Source organism: Electrophorus electricus, chromosome 7 (assembly GCF_013358815.1).
Source record: "Electrophorus electricus isolate fEleEle1 chromosome 7, fEleEle1.pri, whole genome shotgun sequence".
NCBI lineage: Eukaryota > Metazoa > Chordata > Actinopteri > Gymnotiformes > Gymnotidae > Electrophorus > Electrophorus electricus.
Window position 1 is genome coordinate 16,337,098 of NC_049541.1, and position 20,665 is coordinate 16,357,762.

Consider the following 20,665-nt stretch of genomic DNA (forward strand, 5'->3'; position numbering starts at 1 on the left):
AACAGTGCTCTATTAGTAAAAGGAATATCAAGCGATGGCTTCATAAACATTATACTTTACTGAATACAATTCAGAAAGTGAATCTGCAGGGAGTATGAAAAATAATTTAAAAATAAATATATTGAAAAGAAACTATATAATTAAAATGCAAGAAAGATCTGTTTCTTCTGCAGAGCTGCTTACTCTGAAATAGACATGCTTACTGCACAATTCACACAATGTCCAAAAGTCTATTAACTGCAGCCCTTTGATTCTAGGGGTGTTATAAGAACCTGTTTCGGGTTCAGTACATGCTTATTAACCACTGGCCCCTATGTGTAATATTTTAAACAAGGATCAGAGAGACTTAGGGGTTCTAATCATGGCATGTACATGCACATTAACACTTGTACATAGATTCCTGTATTCTATATAAACCACCAACATTTTCAAATATCATGTGAATGACTGTATTCTATTTGAGGCAGCTTTAAGACATTCTCATATTCTATATGAGGCAGCTTTAAGACATCAAAATCTAGGATGACAAAATTGTGTTGGGACAGGAACACCACAATTCACAAAGACTATTAAGGCATGTTTCTCAAAATAAATAACACCGAACCCAAGAGTTTCTTAGGCAAGTTAGAAAAAGAAGACCATATCAGTGTCCATTAGATCCCAGGGGAGACAGAATGGAAACTCTAGACCCTGAAGTGTACACTGATGTATAATCTGAAAAGCTGATCCATACAGCAAATATGTTTACATAGCAGAAGCTTTTAAAGTAGATCACTGTAATGTATACTAATAAAGCCTTTTAAAGCAGACCTCTAAAATGTATAAACTGACTCTGACTCTTGTGTAAATCTGAAACTTCTGCAATGTAGTGACTGATATTATGTGCTTTGGTGCCATGTCACGTGATGTTTTTGTACTAATCTGTGCTGTATTTGTTTAAATGGTGTTTAGTTTTTTTGGGTTTTCTTTTTGAATAAACAAAGTTATAAGAATTCCATAAGTTATTGTTGAAGTTGTGTTTTTAGATCACTATACAGGTGACCTCAAAATCTTATACACAATGCCGAATACTAGATTATTAACTCATGAGTTAGTATTGGTGTGCATCTTTGTTGCTGTGTTATATGAAATTTTGATTTCAGCTATCATGAGTGGACTGACATGTGGATTTGATACAATACTAGTGTGAAACTGAGTGAAGAGAATCAGCTCAGTGGGCCTTGCCACGCGTGACTAAAGAAGGTTTGGCTCTTACCCCATAGATCTCACTTCGTCACATCTCTGTGATTATTTGATTAGCTAAACCATAATAATTGAGTTGCAGGCAGCTGTGCAGCAGATCTAGGATATAAAACATTGATAGTAGAATGTACAACTTCTATTTCTATGATTCCTATGTTAGGACCATAGGTCTTGCAGATTATGGTGTCATGACCCTGATAAAGTGGTTGATGAATTATATTGCTTAGGTACAAAGGTAGAAAAGTGAGCTGAGACTTCCATTCCACCTCCCCTTGTTCTCCTCCTCCACCTTTCTCAGTGAAATCCTCCACCTTAAACCAGGGAGGAGCCCCACAGCGGCATGCCTGCAGGGGATTTCCTTCACTTCATCCTCCTTTCTGCTCCACTCTGACGAGAGGACGGCTCTATCCATTACACCTGTCATAGATGGGAGGGCCTGCTGGTGGAGCCATGCCACCTGAGACGTGCCTCATTTCCCTGCTCTGATTAGCCCGCTGTAGAAACTGCTCCCTTCCTCCCCAATAGTTTCCTCAGGAGGGGTGTGTGTGTGTGTGTGTGTGTGAGTGTGTACGTGTGTTTGTTTGTTTGTCTCTATGTCCTGCTGTCAATCCGGTTTTTTTGTTTTTTTTTGTTGTTGTTGTTGTTTTTGCCTCATATTGCTTTCAGTATAAAGAGCTCTGGAACTGGTTAGCCAACATGATGAACACAATGTTGCAGTAACCATTGAAATATTACCCAGGGCATTTACAAAACAATTGTTTATATGTGATTTGGGGAACATTTGGACCGGGTTATCCATTCTTAGCTTGAGGCAGGTTGTGAATTTTGAATTTAAGTTGTCTTGGTGCAGGATTAGCTTCAAGGATTGGTCGTAGCCATGAGGGAAATGCCACCTCCAGATTTCAAACATAGCAGCCAAATTTGAAAAAAAAAAAAAATGCTAGCAATGCAGTGAGCACCAGGCTAGATCTCACACTTTGTATGAGTAATCAAGAGTCTTTATGTGTTCAGAGATGAACATAGAGAAGATAGCCACATTTGAGAAACTTCTTTCCCCAAAGGCTCCCAGAAACCCCAGACAACCCTTAGAGCCACTGCTGTCTGATGAGGGCTTGTAGAGTCATTTGGCATGAATGCTTCAGGCACTGCCTGGCCTACTTTCAGCCCTAATGCCAAAACTAATGGCCTAAGTAGAACTGGCATGCCAATAATCCACAGCCCCAGTTACTTTCTTGATCTAAAGAAGCCCAAACATCTAACCAGTGTGTATTCACTTCACTAGAAACATGTCATATAACAAGTTTGCATGAGTACCATTACATGTTCATGCTTATGCAAGAACTGGAGCAAACTACATCTAACAATGATACTGCCTATCTGTTATCTTTTTTATATAGCTATACATTAGAAAGAAAACATTTTGTGACATTATTAATTGTCTCATTATTGAGCCACTGCTTACAAAACCTGTAGTGAATAGTGATTGGTCTGCTATCACACCTAAAAGAAATGGATCATTAGAATCCATTCATGCCACAGATTTCTGAAAATGGAAATTTTGCAAATGCCATAACTATGTACTATGTGTGCAAGAAGAAATTAAATCTGCCCAGGCAAAATGAAACACTGTGAAAGCGATAATCTATATGAAATTTCTATGTCAATAAATTGTACTGATTTCTGCTGTTTTGAAAAGAATATGATACAGTACATCCTCACCATTTGCCTTCTAACCACATCTTGGTGTTGCCAATGACTCAGTAAGCAATTCAACCCAGTGACATTTAATGTCTGTAAGGGATACAGAGAAATTGCATATTCCATCATATCTGCATAGCAGGATTAAAAAAGGTAGCATGACCCTAAAACAAATTACAATCTATGGCATCTTGAACAGAAAACTCGGTGCTCTAGAGGGGGGTGAGCAGTACTGCATTTATGTAAATGTAAAGTTTTGAGAAATATATGCAAGTGTGATACAGTTCAGCACGTCAACATGAGTGCTGAATCAGGGCTCCACAAAACGACCTCAAAGTATCATGCCATATTTCTGAGCTGACACTCTGGAGGCACCACACAGAGCAGCACCTGCTGTAGCCAAACGGGAAGAAGCTGTTCACTGAGGAACATTTCCCACCCTGCTCATAAAACATTCACAGTGGCACTGAGAGGCTAGGAAAGAGGAACGTAAGGGACTCAGATGAGAGTGAATACCTCCAGGCGGTAAGTAGTCGGCTCAGACCGCAGACAAACATTCAATGACCTATGGCCCATCGCATGTGGTGCCATGAAGAAGAACTATCCATGCCACTGCTGGGATGGATACATTGGACTTAGTGCATGGTCTCTTTTGTGGCCTACAAGTGGACAGGAGGACACTATCAATTAGCGTGTGGTGGTAATTATACATTTGTCAGGGATGAAACAGCCACCTCTGGTGAATTCAGATCAATTACAGGGATAATTTTAGTCAGATGTTGGAATAATGAAATGAAAATGCTAAATGAAAAAAAGAAATCAGAGAAACACAGTAAATTGGAGAAATGTAAAAGGGACCGAGAGCAGAGCCCCTCTAGAATCTGTGAAGTTTTGGAATTATTTATATATGAAATCATTGCAAATGAGTGTACGGATAAATGGAGGCATCAGAACAGCTGGCCAACAAGTCACGATGAACGTATCCACGGTGATGTCATTTGATGTTTTTTGGACCTTTTTGCAGGCTTACACACTCCTCCTCAATTTTCATCTGCCCCCCAGTGCCACTGTGCCATGTGTAATAAACTTTGAACTGAGAAAAAGAAATACATTTTTAAATGCATGAGGCTGTGTTATTTGTAGTGACTGAGAGAGTGACAAAAATGAGTACTGAAAAATCTTTTCCTATAAAGATCTTTTAACAACTCAATGTGACTTGCCATGCATTTGAAGCTAAGACATAGGGAAAAAGAAAATGCCATTCATTATTTCACACTGAAGCTCACACAGTAATCTCAGTAAATCCATATGTAAAAGGGTAGATGCTTCCTATTCTGCTGGATTTACCAAAGCCGTGGTCACAATACATTTTTAAGAGCTGAAATACATGGGCTGGCTTCGGGCAAAGGTAACATCATAAATGTCCACACTTTCATTTGGTGTTGAAATATCCTTGCAAGGGTGATGAAACTTTGCTTGAGCTGTGAATTGCTCACACTCCCCTTTGTTCAGTCTATTGGTAGCCCTCCTGAAAGTCACTCATTCAGAGACAGGTGAAGGTGCAAAACTGTGGGAGACAGTAGAAGGTTTATCAGAAGAACCCAAGGACAAGGACTGAAGAGGTCCCTGCTGATATCACATATATGTTTCAGAAACCTCAGAAAAACAAATAGTCATTAGTAGGCTACACTTTACAGCCTTCGGGTAATTAAGAAAATGGAACCGCTACAGTGAACAAACAGCAAGTGACTGTGAAGATATGTGTTTACTCAAAAATGTGGCTTATCTGCCATTAAAGTATAGATTATGACAAAGCATGTTTCTGCTTCTATGGCTTTTAAAGGCACAGTATGTGACACATCTGCGTGCAAACTTGCTGGCCACATGATATATGAAGAAAATTATAAGTGGTGGCCTTCTGGAAATCCACCACTACCTTGCTTTCATCATATGTGACTTAAACACTAGCATGGGCCTATATATCTAGAGGGTATAATGGGTACTGGGTAGCACACCATGGCAAAGATCTAAGGATCTAGGACACTGTTTACAAGAACTTCAGTACTAACTGCATGCATCAATATGGTCCACAATGTGCAGTAACATTGAAAAATAAACAGACATGGTTGTACAATAACATGAAATGTATTACAAGACATTAGGACATGATACATTAACTCTGGCAGGGAACTGACAGCAAAATCCTGTTTTAAAAAATGTCTCAGAAATTCAGAAACACACAAAATAAACTGGGAAAGGTCAAAGGTGCTCAAGTGCATTCCTGCAGCTCACTTTTTTTCAAATGCCCTGGTTCAGTAGCCCTATTTCTGAAACTGTAATTTCCTGCTGAAATGTTGTTTGCTTTTCTCCAGAACGCATCATGCAAAAGGCATATTTCAATTCACTGCCTCCTTTGGGCCCCACTCTTCTCTCTTGTGGCTGCCAGCAAAATAGTAATTAGTAGAGCTCCCAGAATAAGAGAGAAAGGCCTTCTGAAAACTGTTAATTAGAAGTTGAGGACTATTTTATCAAAGGCCTACAATTAAAAACTTGTAGCGATTCAGAGGCTGCATAAACAACTAATAAAAATACATTTCTATGTGAAAACAAATGGAAAATTCACACCATCAGAAATCGATTTATCCAAATACAACAGCTGAAAGTTTTATGGAGTGGCCTCAATGTATCATTTCAAGTGTTCCCTCTTTAGGTCTTCTGCCTCTCTAGGGCTCTGTAAGGCCAAATGGTACATAATAAAAAGTATTAACATTTCTGAATGAAAATGGAGATGAAATATGACAAATATGGCAACTCCTCATAGCTCTCAGTTTGTAATGCAATGTATGAGTAAAACATTTGCAGGTGGCAAACACTGACCAAAGCAATGTATGACTCAGAGGTTGAATTGCTACACGACATGACCAGAAGAACCACAATAAGTTTCATTATTTCTCCCTAATAACTGAGAGCTTGCTGTATGATGAGAAAGGGTTGAATCCAGTAGTAAGTGATATCCTATGAAACCTTAGAGTGTTTGCTCATTTGGTACCACAACTGCCTACAATTTAATACTTTAAAATTTAAAACAGACAATTCAATATAATAACAATATGATGACTTTGACTATTTTACAAATATGAAATTTGACCACTAGGTTCCATGGATGAGGTAACTACACAAAGGGAGATGCATATATATTGATGCAACAATATATACAGCTATATGTATCATTGCGTCTTTCTAAATACTATAACCTTGAACGCACTTTTGAAGACATAATTTGCTTTAAGTCCTATTCATCTGCGAATCATTCACCCTGCTGGCAATTTTCACCCTCTGAAACATAGCTGTGGTTTGCTCCAAAATCAGTATCCAAAACAGTATCCAAAAAATAACAACGCCAAAGTGTGGACAATGGAGCATCAGGCACAAACCAGCCTTTCAAGATGTTTCTTTTTTGGATGCTGTTAAAACTGCCATCAAAAGTATCTTTACTGTAAGAGAGTTGTTAGAGTTATCTCCCAGCAGGAGTAAGCCTGGACACTAAGGGTTGTCATCATCAAGACAGTCGGACAGTATTCACACAACATATTTCCAAAAATAAAAGTCCATCAGGGCCTTGCTAAAACATATGAATGTAGTCCCCAAGCAGGCCTGAATTGCATCTATTGTAACTTCTCTCACTAGAAGATTTCATTTATATGCACGACACAGTGATATGTTAACCCTGTGCACTAACTTGAAATGTATAAATTGATGAGAAAGGCTTTTGCATAAGGTAAAAATATTGTGCCAAACATCATTCTAATCTAGGCTGACATTATGTGTACTGTGCTCTCTATCCTAGACAGAAACCAAACCTAAAACAGGGTGTTTAGTTTTAATAAACAATTCATACAAATAAGAAACCAGCCCACAAGTACAATTCAAGTTGTACAGTTTTAAGGATGTGGCAATGCATGAGCATTACGGGTAGGAATCTTCTACCCCTAGTTCTGTAGCTGTAGCTGGCCTATACAATCAAGATTTTGCCCACTTTGCTCAAGGGGGTCATCTGTAAACTCATGAAGTTAGCCAAAGTACGAAAATAATGATTTGCAAATGTCACACAAGAAGCATAGCCTATATATGACATTTGTGTTGCAAGTCAAATTACAAATTTTAAAACTGAGCAGGGATTTGCGATTCAGAATAGTAGTTTAAATAGTTACACTAGGTTTGTGCATCAATACAGAATTATTCACATGAGGATTGCAATAAATCTACAAATCATTTTTAATCACTCCTAATCAGCCTTAGCAAAAAGCAGCATTATCATGAATATTTATAATTTCCACTGTATCTTGCGGGACAGAATTCAACTGACAGAATAGAAAAGACTGACTTGTAAGCATTCTATCTTCTTTAGCAAAGCAACAGTAGTCTAAGACAAAATGGCTGACCCTGTCACATAGTGAAAAATGTTCCTTTCTCTCTTAGCAAATCGGTTTTCCTGCAGAAATGTGTGGTGGAAAAGCTCTCTACTGATCAATGTCATTGCTTTACAGCTCCGTGAAATGGAAAAATCAGTACATGTCTGGACACAACTCTAAACTAAGTATGGCAACCTAAAGGGATTCATCTGACCAGTATGTTAATCATTACATACAAATCCAGAAACTCATAGAGTCCTAGTGGTGCATCATGTAATTCTATTCAATTGTTGATGAGTCGCCTGGTTTTGCTTCCATTGAAAAAGTCATGAATTTACTGGAAGGCTGCCACAAATGTGAACGTGATTCTGTGCTTCTGAATGCCAATAGCACTGCACCACTTTCTATCTTTCGTTGAGGAAAGGTGGAAAATGTCCACACTCACAGCACATGAAAAAATGGGACATATTAGAAAAAACTCTTGTAACAACAGGGCACCACAGGCAAACATAGATGGGGAAATCCAGACAAACCTAACTATAGTGGGCACACAGAAATACAAAGAAACCCCCAAAACAATGTATAATTTAATTTCCCATTTATTCATAAGCTGTCATATTCATTATACTATTACAATTCCATCCACTACTCATCTACAGAACATGACTCTACCTAAGGTATATGGAATGTACTCCGATACTCTGAAATCACAATACCAATGTGAGATTAAGCATTGATATCTGTACCTTTTTTCTTTTTTTTTTTTACATGTATTGGATTTTATAATGCATTTTCCACTCATATTTCTTTCTCCTATCATCTGCAATGGTCAAAGCAAATTAATAATTTGCTAATAATTAAAATTAATAATTAGCTTCTTTAGCACAGCACTTGAAGTTAACACTGTTAATAACAACAAAAAATTCAATTTTTGTTGTTTTTGTTAGACACACATCATAATAAAGAAAAGCTAGATAACTAGGTGCAGTCTGTCTAATGGAGTGCTGCTTATAACAATGACAAATATGTAGACTATTTTCTGAAGATTTTTTTTCTAATTTTTAAAAGTTTTATTTTTATTTCATAGCAGTTTTAATATTGCCTTTAAAAAAAAATGTATACATAGCCCTCCTACCGCAGTTCTCCCCCCCCAACTCCAGTGTCTCCCCCCCACCAATAGTTGTAGACCTCCTCCCCATACACATAGCTGGTTGTCCTACCCCCCAGCCCTGACCCCAGGGATGATCCCATCCCCAATGGTTGTCTAAGCCCTTGTCTGCACTTTAAATGTCCTACATACTATATGTACTATATGTAGAAACGTTCTCACTAGTGAGTGGCAGAAGGTAGCGTATGGATTCAGAGAACATTTTTTGAGAAAGTACTTCTGTGGTAACCTATGGTAATACTTAAAACAGATTGATTTAGATTTTATGATGAGCAGAATATTTTTTTCCCACACAGCCTCCAAATCCACTTTACCAACTGAGAACTCTTTTCCCTATAGTTTGAATTGGGAGTTTTTATTGAGTTGTTTCCTCAAGATAAGAATATACAGCTGATACAAGACCTAATGATGGGAAACATGTTACACGCTGAAAATCACATAAGAGGTAACATTCACATATATGTCTGCTTCAGGTCCTATGTGGTAAAATCATCATTTCATCACTGTCTAATGGTGTTACAGAGTCATCTAAACTCTGATGTAATTTTTATAACCAAATACAACCGCATTTAAAGTTAATGAGAATTCCTGTGACCTTGGAAGCCCATAGCTCTTTGGGAGCTCATATGGCAGATTTAACAAATTAAACTAGAAAACCTGCCAGAATGCTGTCGGAAGTAGTAGATTAATAGATAAATGACTCAATTTGTATAGACATTGTAATCCAAATGAAAGTTCTAGAATGTCATAGTGTATGATTCTGTCCCAGTTAAAGATGGTTGTTTATTAAATAGTTATAGCACTAGAAGAAGTTGCCCACAGCATTGTCCATAAAAATCTACATTTTGAATTCACTTTGTAGGTTTATTGATGTCCTGATCTCAATTACAGTTAGTGTCTAGGGTTAGCATTACACCATAAAAACAATACTACCCACATATGACATCAAGTTCTACAGCAGCTGTATGCACAGTCTAATCTATAGACAATCAATCTGTTGACAGTCATTCAAATGGAATGTGAAAAGGCTATCCTTTCCAGGTCTCTTCTCCTCCCAGAATTTGGATAGACTTTTTTGGAATAATCATGCATGTAAACATAAAGCTTTTATGACCACTGTCTGTCCTGTTGCAGTGTGGAGAGAGACTAAAATATGGCCATGAAAAGCACATGGAAAACCATGTGAAAACTGAATCTTCAGCAGTCATTTTGTTTTCTTGGCCTGACCTTTAATAATAGTTTTTAAAGTTCTGAATTCCTCCAATCAGCAACTTTTATATAAACTGCATGCTGTATGATTTATAAACTTACTTTGAATTATCAACAACTTCAGAAAAGCATAGTTGACTGGAGTGGGAGATATCTGGCATACTGTGGCAGTGAGCTGTCCCCGTTCATGGGCCACGTGCCGTGCAAAGCTGCATCATGCCTGCTTTCGGTTTTGTGTGACACGCGCCTGAGCTCTTTGGGGGCCCAGCGTGGGCTCAGAGAACACTCATCAGCCACCTGCTAGAGCCGTATTCACACTCCTTCATCTCTTCACATGGGGCAGGGGGCAACAGACCACACAGGCTGACTCAGCGGATCATGGAGTTGTCCCCAAGCTCAACCCTCAGCAGAGCCTCATCATATCCCCACGCTTGAGGCTTCGAATTCTCAGTATAACACCCTACTGGATAAGTTGCTGTTTTGATTCCTGCAGATAATTCTACTGGAACAAGAAGGAAAACAAAGGTTTGTTTCAATATTATACATGGAGTGGGAACATGCTCATCTTCAACTTACAGCAGACACCCATCTCTAGAGCAACTTTTATTAGCATGACAGTTTGTGTATTTCTTGGGTGTTGAATCCAAGACCTTGATGTTGCTAGCACCTTGCCCTACCTGCCTGCTCAACCAGGTGGACTAGAGGAGCACAAAATGAGCATGCGCTAATTGAAAAACATGCAGTGTTCACAAAAGGGTATAAAGACTGTGTGAGAATAAAGAAAACCTGATTATTACTTATTTTTTTAATTATGTGAGTCAAGTATTCTATAGTATTAAAAGGAAAAAACAGAACTTTTAACTAGAAAATTAATTTTAGAGGATAAACTTCAACTTAGCTTGAAAAGGCCAAGTTTTTAGAAAGGCTGCCAAAAGGTCTGAGTAACTAGACAATGCCACGGAACGTTCGCCTCCTTGAGTCTCATGGTTTGGCCTGCCACGTGCAGTGGGAGGATCTGTGTTTGTGGCCACACCTGCACACACCTGCACCTCGTCCTATCTATGCATATGAACCCTCATCAAAGTGTGCAGGATGTTGGTCATTGTTAAGGCAGCATGCGTATGTAAGTCAGTTGTCATCATTGTGTAGACAGTCTGTGTTAGACGTTCACTCTGTGTAGTACTGTTCAGATGTGTTTACATTCACTGTTTTGTTCTGTGTGAGTGCCCTGTTAAATGTTATTAAATGTCTCTCAAAGTCGAGGGAGTCTGTGCGTCCTGCACTACGCCCTTCGGCACTCGGGCCGTGCATTACAGACAATACGATAAATATTAAAAGATACTAACACAGGTATAATAAGAAAAAGGGTAATGCATGGTGATAAAGGATAATACATGGTGATAAAGGGTAATGCATGGTTGTTTGGGAAAATAACTGGATGTCAGTGTTTAGACAGAGAGAGATATGTCAATGGAAGTAAAGAATATGAAGTATGGAACCCTGGTGCCAGTACCTTGTAGGTCAGCAGTGCTGGAAGTAAATAAAAATAAATAAGGAAAAAGGAATGAAATAGGAGGAGAAGCAAGATGATTAGTTCTCTGGGTCTCTGAAGAATTTTTATGTGGCAGTCTGCGCTTGTACCATCACAATTGGGGAAAGTAAGATAGATTGAGAGAGAGAGGGAATGATATATATATATATATATATATATATATATATATATATATATATATATATATATATATATATATATATATATATATATATATATATATATATATATATATATATATATATATATATATCAGTTGCCTTTCAATCATCTTTAGGTGACATGGATTTAAATGCTATATGAAGTAAGGTGGCTGAATAATGAAATAGAAGTGTTTTAGAAATGGAGCAGAAGACTGACCTAAAAAGTTGATCAAGAGTGTGGCTGACAACACTCAGCTATAGAGTTAAGTCCTTCTTGTTTTGTTAACCTCTATTTCAGTGGCATACTTGTTTCAGTTGACAAATATAGTTGGAAGCATGTCCATAGGTGGAGGAACCATGATGGAATTGTTCTTGTTGTAGTCGGGTTGTTATTATTGGAGACACACTTTGCATCACCATGAGGAGCAGAACATAGTTTGTGTGGTTTGGTGAAGAATAATTTGAGTTCAACTAAAACTGGAAGATTTGTAGAGCCTGTGGTTTCCTTTCTTTTCCCCTTTTTAGTTAACGTGACCAATGAGTACTCACGGCATGTTTGAAGGCATTTTTTGAAGGTATGGATGTGCAAAATAAATGCCTGTAATCAAGAACACCTTGTGTTCATGACTTAATTGGAGGGGAGCTAGAAGAAGCTACAAAGAGTATTAGGTGACGTGGCCATAGGTTGAGTAAGAAATATTTAGTTATAAAGAGCAGGAGATGTTTGTAAAATGAACAGAAGTACATGGGAGGGAGGAGGGGTGAAAAAATGACAAAATTAGGGGAGAGATTACATGGTTGTCTTAGCAGTGGGGGCTATATTACATTGTCATAAGAAGCTATTGTAAATCACAAGGATAAAAAAAAGAATGATCATGGGAAGCACAAAAAGACATAGCTTGGTCAGTTAAGTGGAATGAAGATTGGCATCTGTTGGCTGAAAAGGGAAATTACTGGAGATGTTTAGAGAATCTATGGAAGTCAATGGGAGGAGAGAAGGATAAACGATGAAGGGTTACCATGGCAACACACCATATGAATAGAAGAACAAAAAGGCAAGGAAAGGTAAAATAGGATAGAAGTAACAAATAACTGAGGTGGCAGACATAGGTTAATAGTTGCTAGCACAATTTAACATGTAGATCATTACATCCAGTTTATGAACAATTGTAAATACTCAAACAGTTATGTAATGTATTTTTATGGGGGTTTCATTATTCAAAACACTGCAAAAATACCAGCACTAAAAGCACAAGTAACCCAAGTGAGCACAGGTGGAAGTTATGGGCAAAGTTTGGTGGTGTAGCTTGAAAGCTGTAGGAGGAGATATAAATTGAAAATGAAAAAGAAAAAGGAAGTGGGAGTAGAAGAATAGGAAAGAGTGGCATGTCCTTTTCAAACCAACTTAATTAAAAATGCAATAAATAAACTACAATATAAAGCCAAATCTAAGGCCACAAGTTGTAAGCTTATTTCACCATTAACCTAATAACTCAGTTATCACTGGGTGCACTGATTTAAAATTACCAAAATTTATTGCTCTGGCTACAATTCAATTACTCCTTTAATACCCAGTTTCTTAAATCTGTCTTGCACCCACATATACACACGTGTACACGTAAACACACACACACACACACACACACACACACACACATGCACGCACGCACAATGCATGTACACACACACATGCACACACAAACGTGCATACACAGACATGCATGCACACACACACACACACACACACACACACACACACACATGCATGCACACACACATACGCATGCACACACACACACACAGACCACACTATTCCAAACATCAGACAAGTTAAAGTGACTTTTTTGAGCGACTGGATGTTACTGAATTCTTTATTGTAAGTTGTCTAAAGAATACATTTTTTGTCAAATGTGAACAGAAACAAAACAAGTTTTGTTTTGTTTGTTCATGGACAAATATGGTGCTTGCACAAATTAAGGCTAATCATCATCTCTTTGGCAAGGATATGAATACTGTAATCATCACCACATTTTTTTCTTTATAACTGAAAATTAATGTTTTCTCCAGTTTTATTGTTATGGTAAACTGTTCTCATATTACAATATATTTAACATGATCAAGATTTAATACAACAAATCATTTCTGTGCAGCTTTTAATCAAAAATGATCTTATATAGGTAATATGGGAAAAATTTTTGGGGAAAAAAAGACTTTACTCTCCCACCCCTTGACCAATCTTAGATATAAAGCCTTATCTATTCTCTCTCTCTGGCTGGGTCAAGTTATTCATTTGACATCCTTTTCTTATTTATTTTCTGTTTTCTTTCCAATTCCATTTATCTTTTCTCTCTCTCTCTATGTCTTTCTACATGCGCGCACACACACACACACACACACACACACACACACACACACACACACACACACACACACACTTATGAAGGCACCTTTATGTTGTGTGAAATGAGAAGAGGGTGCACACTACATGAGTGAAGAGAAAGTGTAAGCAATCTATGAGTCTTGCCTATGAAATCTGATATTACTGAATGAAATTTAAAAAAGAAAAGTAATATGAGTGTTTTTGGTCTTCACATTGAACACCTTGCTACCATATGCGTTGAGCATGAAATGTGACATAACCTTTCTTTGATTATAAATTCCTGCCCCAACTGCCTGAGTACCACTCATTTTCAAATGTACTTAAGTGGCACTGATATTTCTGATCTATATGTTGTCATGGCTTTTAACCTGAAAATAATTGCACCTATGAATTTATATAACATTCACATTATTGATTTGCCTGATGCAAATAGCACATGTAACAAAACTCAAAGTTTTAAGTCAGTTTGCAAACCTACTTTTTTATGAACAAGAGTGAGCCACCATCTTAAACAGAACTACGGGTTGCATATTTCAAGTAGTCCTCAGAGAAATGGTTTCATAATCTTACCTTAATCTTTTCAAAGTAATAGTGACATTAAAAAATGCATCAAAAATAGCTTGGTGGAAATGGTACTTCCATGCTAGCTTTGGGAAGATAGCAATCTGTTGTTTGTGAATATTCTAGGGGGACAAAAACAATAATAACAGCAAAAAAGTTCCTTTAAATTGGATGATGTAGCTTCATCCAATTATAATCTTATTTTAGAGATTACACACAAAATATCCAAAGCAGGTACCATGCTGGAGAGGATTTAGGATGTGAGCAGGTGGACTGTCTCCATAGATTGTGTGATGCTAATGCCTACTTATTAAGGATGCATTAATAGGAATTATATCACCACAATCACGTCTTCACTATTTACTCAGAGTTAACTTAACTGAAGTTCAAAACCATGACACCATGACACACCATAACACAGACTAGACCAGAGAAACAGGCTGTGTCCAATGTATTTGAATAATAACTGTGGTACTGTAAAAGCTTTATATGCGCTACATGTAAAATTATTAACACAGACACTAAAATAACCATCATGAAAGGATCAATTGTTATCACCCATTCCTCCTCATGCATTACTGCAGATGTTACTACTTGCACTCTACTTTATTACTTGCAAGAGATGTAATCTATTACTTACAAGCGATGCTATTCAATGGCGATACCAAGACAAGGCTTACTGATTGTGTTTTTTAACTCCTTCGGACCGTCATTTCCAGTGATAAGGCATTTTAATACTAATGTAGGCTGCATTAATGACATATCTGTTTGCATTGCCAGTTGTTGCTGTGACAGAAATAAAGTTAGGAAACTTAAAGAAAAACAGAATTATAATTTTGAAATCTTTGCATATATATATATATATATATATATATATATATATATATATATATATATATATATATGAGAGAGAGATTTATCATACTTTATCATAATACTTATTTATAATAATGTCAGAGGTTAATTTACAAACTGTGTGGTAAGAAAAAGATTACCACTTCGTTTAGAACTGAATGGCATCTAGATCACTGTCAAGTGGTCGGAATAAATCACTAAATCACTGAATTACTCCATCCTCATAGTCATGTTTATTTTGAAGCATGCAATCCCAAATTCCCAAATGGCGTTGGAGTGAGAAATTATGAAAGATCTTTTAACATTTCCCTTCACAACAGAGCAAGCCTGCACCAGAACGACAGAGCTTTGTGTAAGCACTGAAGTAACACTTGGCCTGAGATACGGAAGTGTAGCCTACAACAACATCGGACAATGCAATGCCACGACGTGCCCCTATTATTGTGAGAAGTGAAAACATGACAGTTCCAACAGGTGTATGAAGGAGAGCGACAGCACACTGTGCCGCGCGGCCCACTGTGGAGCGTGCACCTGTTACAGTGGCAAAAACGAACGAAGATGCTGGAAACAAACGTCAGGCTGTGGGTGTCACTGGCCTCAGGAAAAGAATGAGCGTCGAAGATTCATTTCCAAAAAAGTCACAGGCGCACTATGGAATTAGACTATTTCAAGTAGATAACTGATTTATATAATTCTGTCATTTTACTGAATTCTGTAAATCAAAGTAAAACGCATAATTTAAGATTTGGTTAATTTAGTTAGTTTATACAACTTTATCGTAGATTACACAATAACCGCAAATGACGCATTCGACTCTCGAACTCTGGAAGCGACTTGTTTCCAAAAAATAACATATTACAGCATGCGGGAGATTTATGACCAATGTATGTCCTCACGCTGTCGAAAGCGTTTCGTGGAATAGCGGAGTTACGCGTTCTTCTCTGCCAGTCAGCACTGACTCACCTTAGATTAGTTTGACCTTGAGGCTTTACATTTATGTAAATAAGTCACAACATTCGAGATAATACATAACACAAACGAAATTAAAGATGTGATCGAGGAGAGACGATTCGATGTTAAAAATTGTTTAGAGATCGAATTTCTTGTGATTGGGTTGCGATAATAAAAGACAATACATAGGTTAAGTACTTACCGCTCGCATTTTTGCCACAAATTAGATGCTGGTACGGTTGCAATAGACCCCATAGCTCCGAATCATTGTTAATGGCCTGTTCTAGAGACTCCAAGGTAAACTTTGGAACTCCGTCCTCTTTCTCGACGAGTGCGCTTCTCTGAACCCGGCCAAACACCTCTCGGAAGAGGCTCTCCATACAAGCCGTCAGGTAAATCGCCGCGTGCTCGTGAATCCTGAGAGCCACGCGGCTGTCCACCATCCACCTGAAGAACTTTCCTACTGAAAATACCAGACCACACCGGGCCGACTTCCCACGGCTGAACTTATCGCCGGTGCTCATATTGTAGAGCGATAGCGCGCTGAGCGCTGCCGTGATACAGTTGACGGAGATGGTCCAGGAGAGGACCACTTTGATGGCGCTCTGAATTTCGTGTTTGGTGCATTTGGCATAACGTAGGCTCAACCGTTGCGCTTCCCGGGCAACCCTCACTAGTGCCCGGCTCACTAGAGCTGATAGCTTGGCCAAAATTTCTCGCGACGCATTAGACACTCGTAGCTCTTCGTTTTTGCGGAGCGCGCCTTCCACCTCTCCCAGGCTCCAAGGTACTTCCTCCAGCTCGGGCAGTTTAGCACTCTGCCCGGAACACTCCAGGATTTCCGTATCTTCCGCCAGGACGGTATTCACCGTGTCTAAACTGTTGTGTCTACTGTGCATGGATTCCGTTAGATGCCAGCAGTTTCCCCCATGCGCATACGATAGATGCGTGTCAGAGCAACAAAGTGACACGCTGGACGACCTGAAGGAGTCCGCCGCGCCACCATAACCGGAATCGAGCGTTAAATCCTCCAGCGTCCTCGCAGCTGTCTTACCCTTGCCTGCCATAGCTGTACCTCATAATGCAGGCTGTGCCTTACGATTAAACGAATGACAAATTGCGTTCTCCCCACGCGCCTTCTCCGAAAGGCAAAAGAACGTATCACGACCCAATACTTAATTTACGCGCAAACGTTGAGTAGATGTACCCACAATAATTTCCTTCACTGCCTCGACTGTCAACAGTCAATTTTCCTTCCAAGCGTCTCAGCTTCCAACTTCGTGCGCGTAATTTGAGAGCTCGCTCACAAAGCCTTCCTAACCACTGCAACATTCGCTGCAAAGCCACTATGAAACACAGGCGGGGCTATGCAAATACAGAGAAACCAACGGCGAATCAACAGCTTCAAAAACTGTATACTGACAATGAAACAGGACAACCTTAGATATCCTTCACTGCGTTAATCTCTTATGCTGTTTATGGCGTAAAAACGGTACAGTGAAATAAAAGTAAACATAAATCTGAAGTCGTGCATAAACGTTACAGCCCATGATTGCAATATTGTAGCTGTTTCATTCAATTTAATCTTTAATCTAATTTAAGATTTCGGTTAAGTAAAAAAAAAAAAAAAAAAAAAAAAAAAAAAGGTAATAACATTGGTATTTTTTAACATTCCAGAAGTCACGATGATGATCTATTTATGATAGATGCGTCATGTCAGATATTGCAGCAAAACAGCTGATCTCAGGGGTGTGTTTTGATTCATTTTTCATTTGTCATCGAATATCATCTTATTCCTAGTGGTTATTTACGCTGCGGACATTCGTAGAGCAAACCTGTCTCTGGGACAGTCTCCCTGTTTGTTCCAAATGCCCGTAAACCATGCAGTAGTTCATGCATCGACTGCACTTGTGACAGAGCAGATTGATGTAGAGGATCACTTGCTCCACACGGGTCTATGTCTGTGCGTAATTGTGTGAGAAGGGGTATGGGACGTTTGCCTTAAAAACATAATACATTCATGGCAAAACATATAATCTTATAACAAATATTATTACCACAAGATTATTTTGATTAGGAGTTTTCTGTTGATACTCTTATTGCTATCGTGTAATAACTGATGTAGTTGCCTTGTATTTGGTTTATAAAAACACCTATTTAGAAGCATAAAGAAGACTGTAACCCATCTACCTTAAAATTCTGCCTTAATAAGGCGTTTTACTGTAATAGAAAACTGTTGTTTTGGCCCCCCCGTGCGGATGTTACTGGTATTCTTGGTAAAAAATCACTATTTAGAGGGCACCCTCATCAACTTCATTACTAGGGCATCTTCGTAACTGCTCTTTAATCATGAGCCATATATACATTATTATCACTTTTTTTTTTATTAGAATTGAGAACAAAGGACCTGTTGGGACCATGCAAAAGTGAAACATTGTCAAATATATCCTTGTGATGTGCTGTAGCAACTGCATTGCATAATATAGTATTCCATAGTTACATTATTGGTGCCGCATAGTTTACCATTACATAATTCTCTATGAGTAAATCTGGTGTGAGATTATTCTATTATCCTGTTTGTCATGTGTCCACCCCCAGCAAAGCGTACCCAGCGCTCTGCCTCTCCTGAGTATTGACACCTGTAGCTCAGCCCCCTTCTCATCACTGGCACACTCTCACAGACTGTTGCTGTAAATCCTTGCACCTACCCATGAGCTTGCCTTGGTGGCTATTGCCTTGTCTTGATAGTTTGTTCTTTGTGTTCTAGTCACCATTAGTTTATTTTTTTTACTAGTAGCTTGTACTAATGTGGGTTTTCCTTGTTTATTTTGTACCTTAGTTACCTTTTTCTGAGAGCGACTTGTTTGCTTTGTTTTGCCCAGTGTTCCTTGTTCAGTTAGCCCAGTGATTTTTCTGGGTTAGTGGTTTCCTATTAGTTTTTGTTCTGTTAATAAACGTCCCTGTGTGACAGTATCCACAGTCTCCCAGTCTGTTTATTGGTTACAGAAGGCTTTTCCAATGCAACATGGACACTGCAGGGGAATCCACATCTACAGTGGTCATCTTGAAGAACCAACAGAACCATTTTCAACAAGAACAGCAGTACATTGCAGCTGGCCTGAAGTCCAGAAACCAACCATTGACCACTCTACTTTCAATCAACATACTCAGGAGACTATGTTGTTCCCCATGGTTCCAAGACTGGAAATCCTGATAAATATGATGGCAATCCCACTGCCTGCAAAGGATTCTTGTTGCAATGCTTATTGTATATTGCTCATAGTCCATCAAGTTTCCCTAATGATTCCACTCTAATAGCTTCTGTAGTCTCATTACTCACAGGAAGAGCTCTTGAGTGAGCTACAGCCATCTGGGAATGGCACAGAGAGGAGACATGGTCCTATGTAGCATTCTGAACACTCTTTTGGGCCATGTTTCATCACCCTACAAAGGGAAGTGAGTCAGGAGATAAATTATTGAAATTCACCAAAATAAAACCAAGGAAGCAGACTACTATCTCACCTTCCATATACTAGCTGCTGCAAGTGGATGGAATGAATGCCTTCATCTCTATATTCTGGCATGGAATATAAGAGGAGCTTCAGAGTTAGTATGTTGCCACGACTCCCTGTCCCTTTTCCATCTCCCTGGCCATACATCTGGACAACCTCCTTAGAGAGCAACATATGCATCTCACCCAAATCTGTTGTTATTGCTCCAGTCAGCAACTTGGAGCCCATGAAATTGGCTCACACCCATCTCTCTACAGTGAACCTTATTTGCAGAACATTACTGAGTCTTTTCAAGTGACAATTGTATCGGAGTTGTAACTCTATTACTATTTCAGGACTAATAGACTCCTGAGCAGTGGGTAGTGTCATTAACTAATACTTGGTGTGGGCTCTTCAGCTACCTGTATAGGCATGCCATTCAACTTTGCCAGTCATCGCTGTGGACATATGACCCTTGGGCACAGGGAGAGTAAAAGAAAAACCCAGCCACTATTAACGCAAGTAGGAAGCAAACATTTTGAAACCACAAGCCTGCTATTGAATCACCCAAACATTCTGTCATCTACCATGGAAAGTAAGAACCATTGTTTCCAACTCTAGTGTCACTCAACCTCACAGAGAGGCCAACAGTGTCTAACATGGTGAACATACCACCCATGTATCAAGATCTTGCATATTCTTCAGTAAAGACAATGCCACAAAATTACTCCCATATAGGTTCTGTTCTCTAGAACTCCTACCCAGGCCTTCATTATCACATTCACATGTGTACCCATTGTCCATCATGAAAATAGCTGCTCTGGAGAAATAAGCTCTGAGGCAGGGGTTCATTCTCCCATCCACCTCACCAGTAACTTTAATTTCTTCTTTGTGGAGAAGAAGTCTCGCCCTCTCATCGACTACTGAAAACTCAATGACCTAACCGTGAAGTTCCATTACCCCCTGCTTCTAGTCCTAGCTACACTGGACCAATAATGGAACA

General features: G+C 38.8%; 1 protein-coding gene across 2 annotated transcripts in view; it reads right to left on the minus strand.

Moving 5' to 3' along the window:
- Window positions 1-17,489, minus strand: part of btbd11a (BTB (POZ) domain containing 11a) — a 108,319-nt gene extending 90,830 nt beyond the window's left edge. For both annotated transcript variants that reach the window (XM_027002219.2, XM_027002218.2), the window contains exon 1: window positions 16,374-17,489. In XM_027002219.2, the coding sequence (XP_026858020.1) occupies window positions 16,374-17,238 (865 nt within the window). In that variant the 5' untranslated portion in view covers window positions 17,239-17,489. The remainder of the gene's footprint in view (window positions 1-16,373) is intronic.
- Window positions 17,490-20,665: the final 3,176 nt, after the last annotated feature.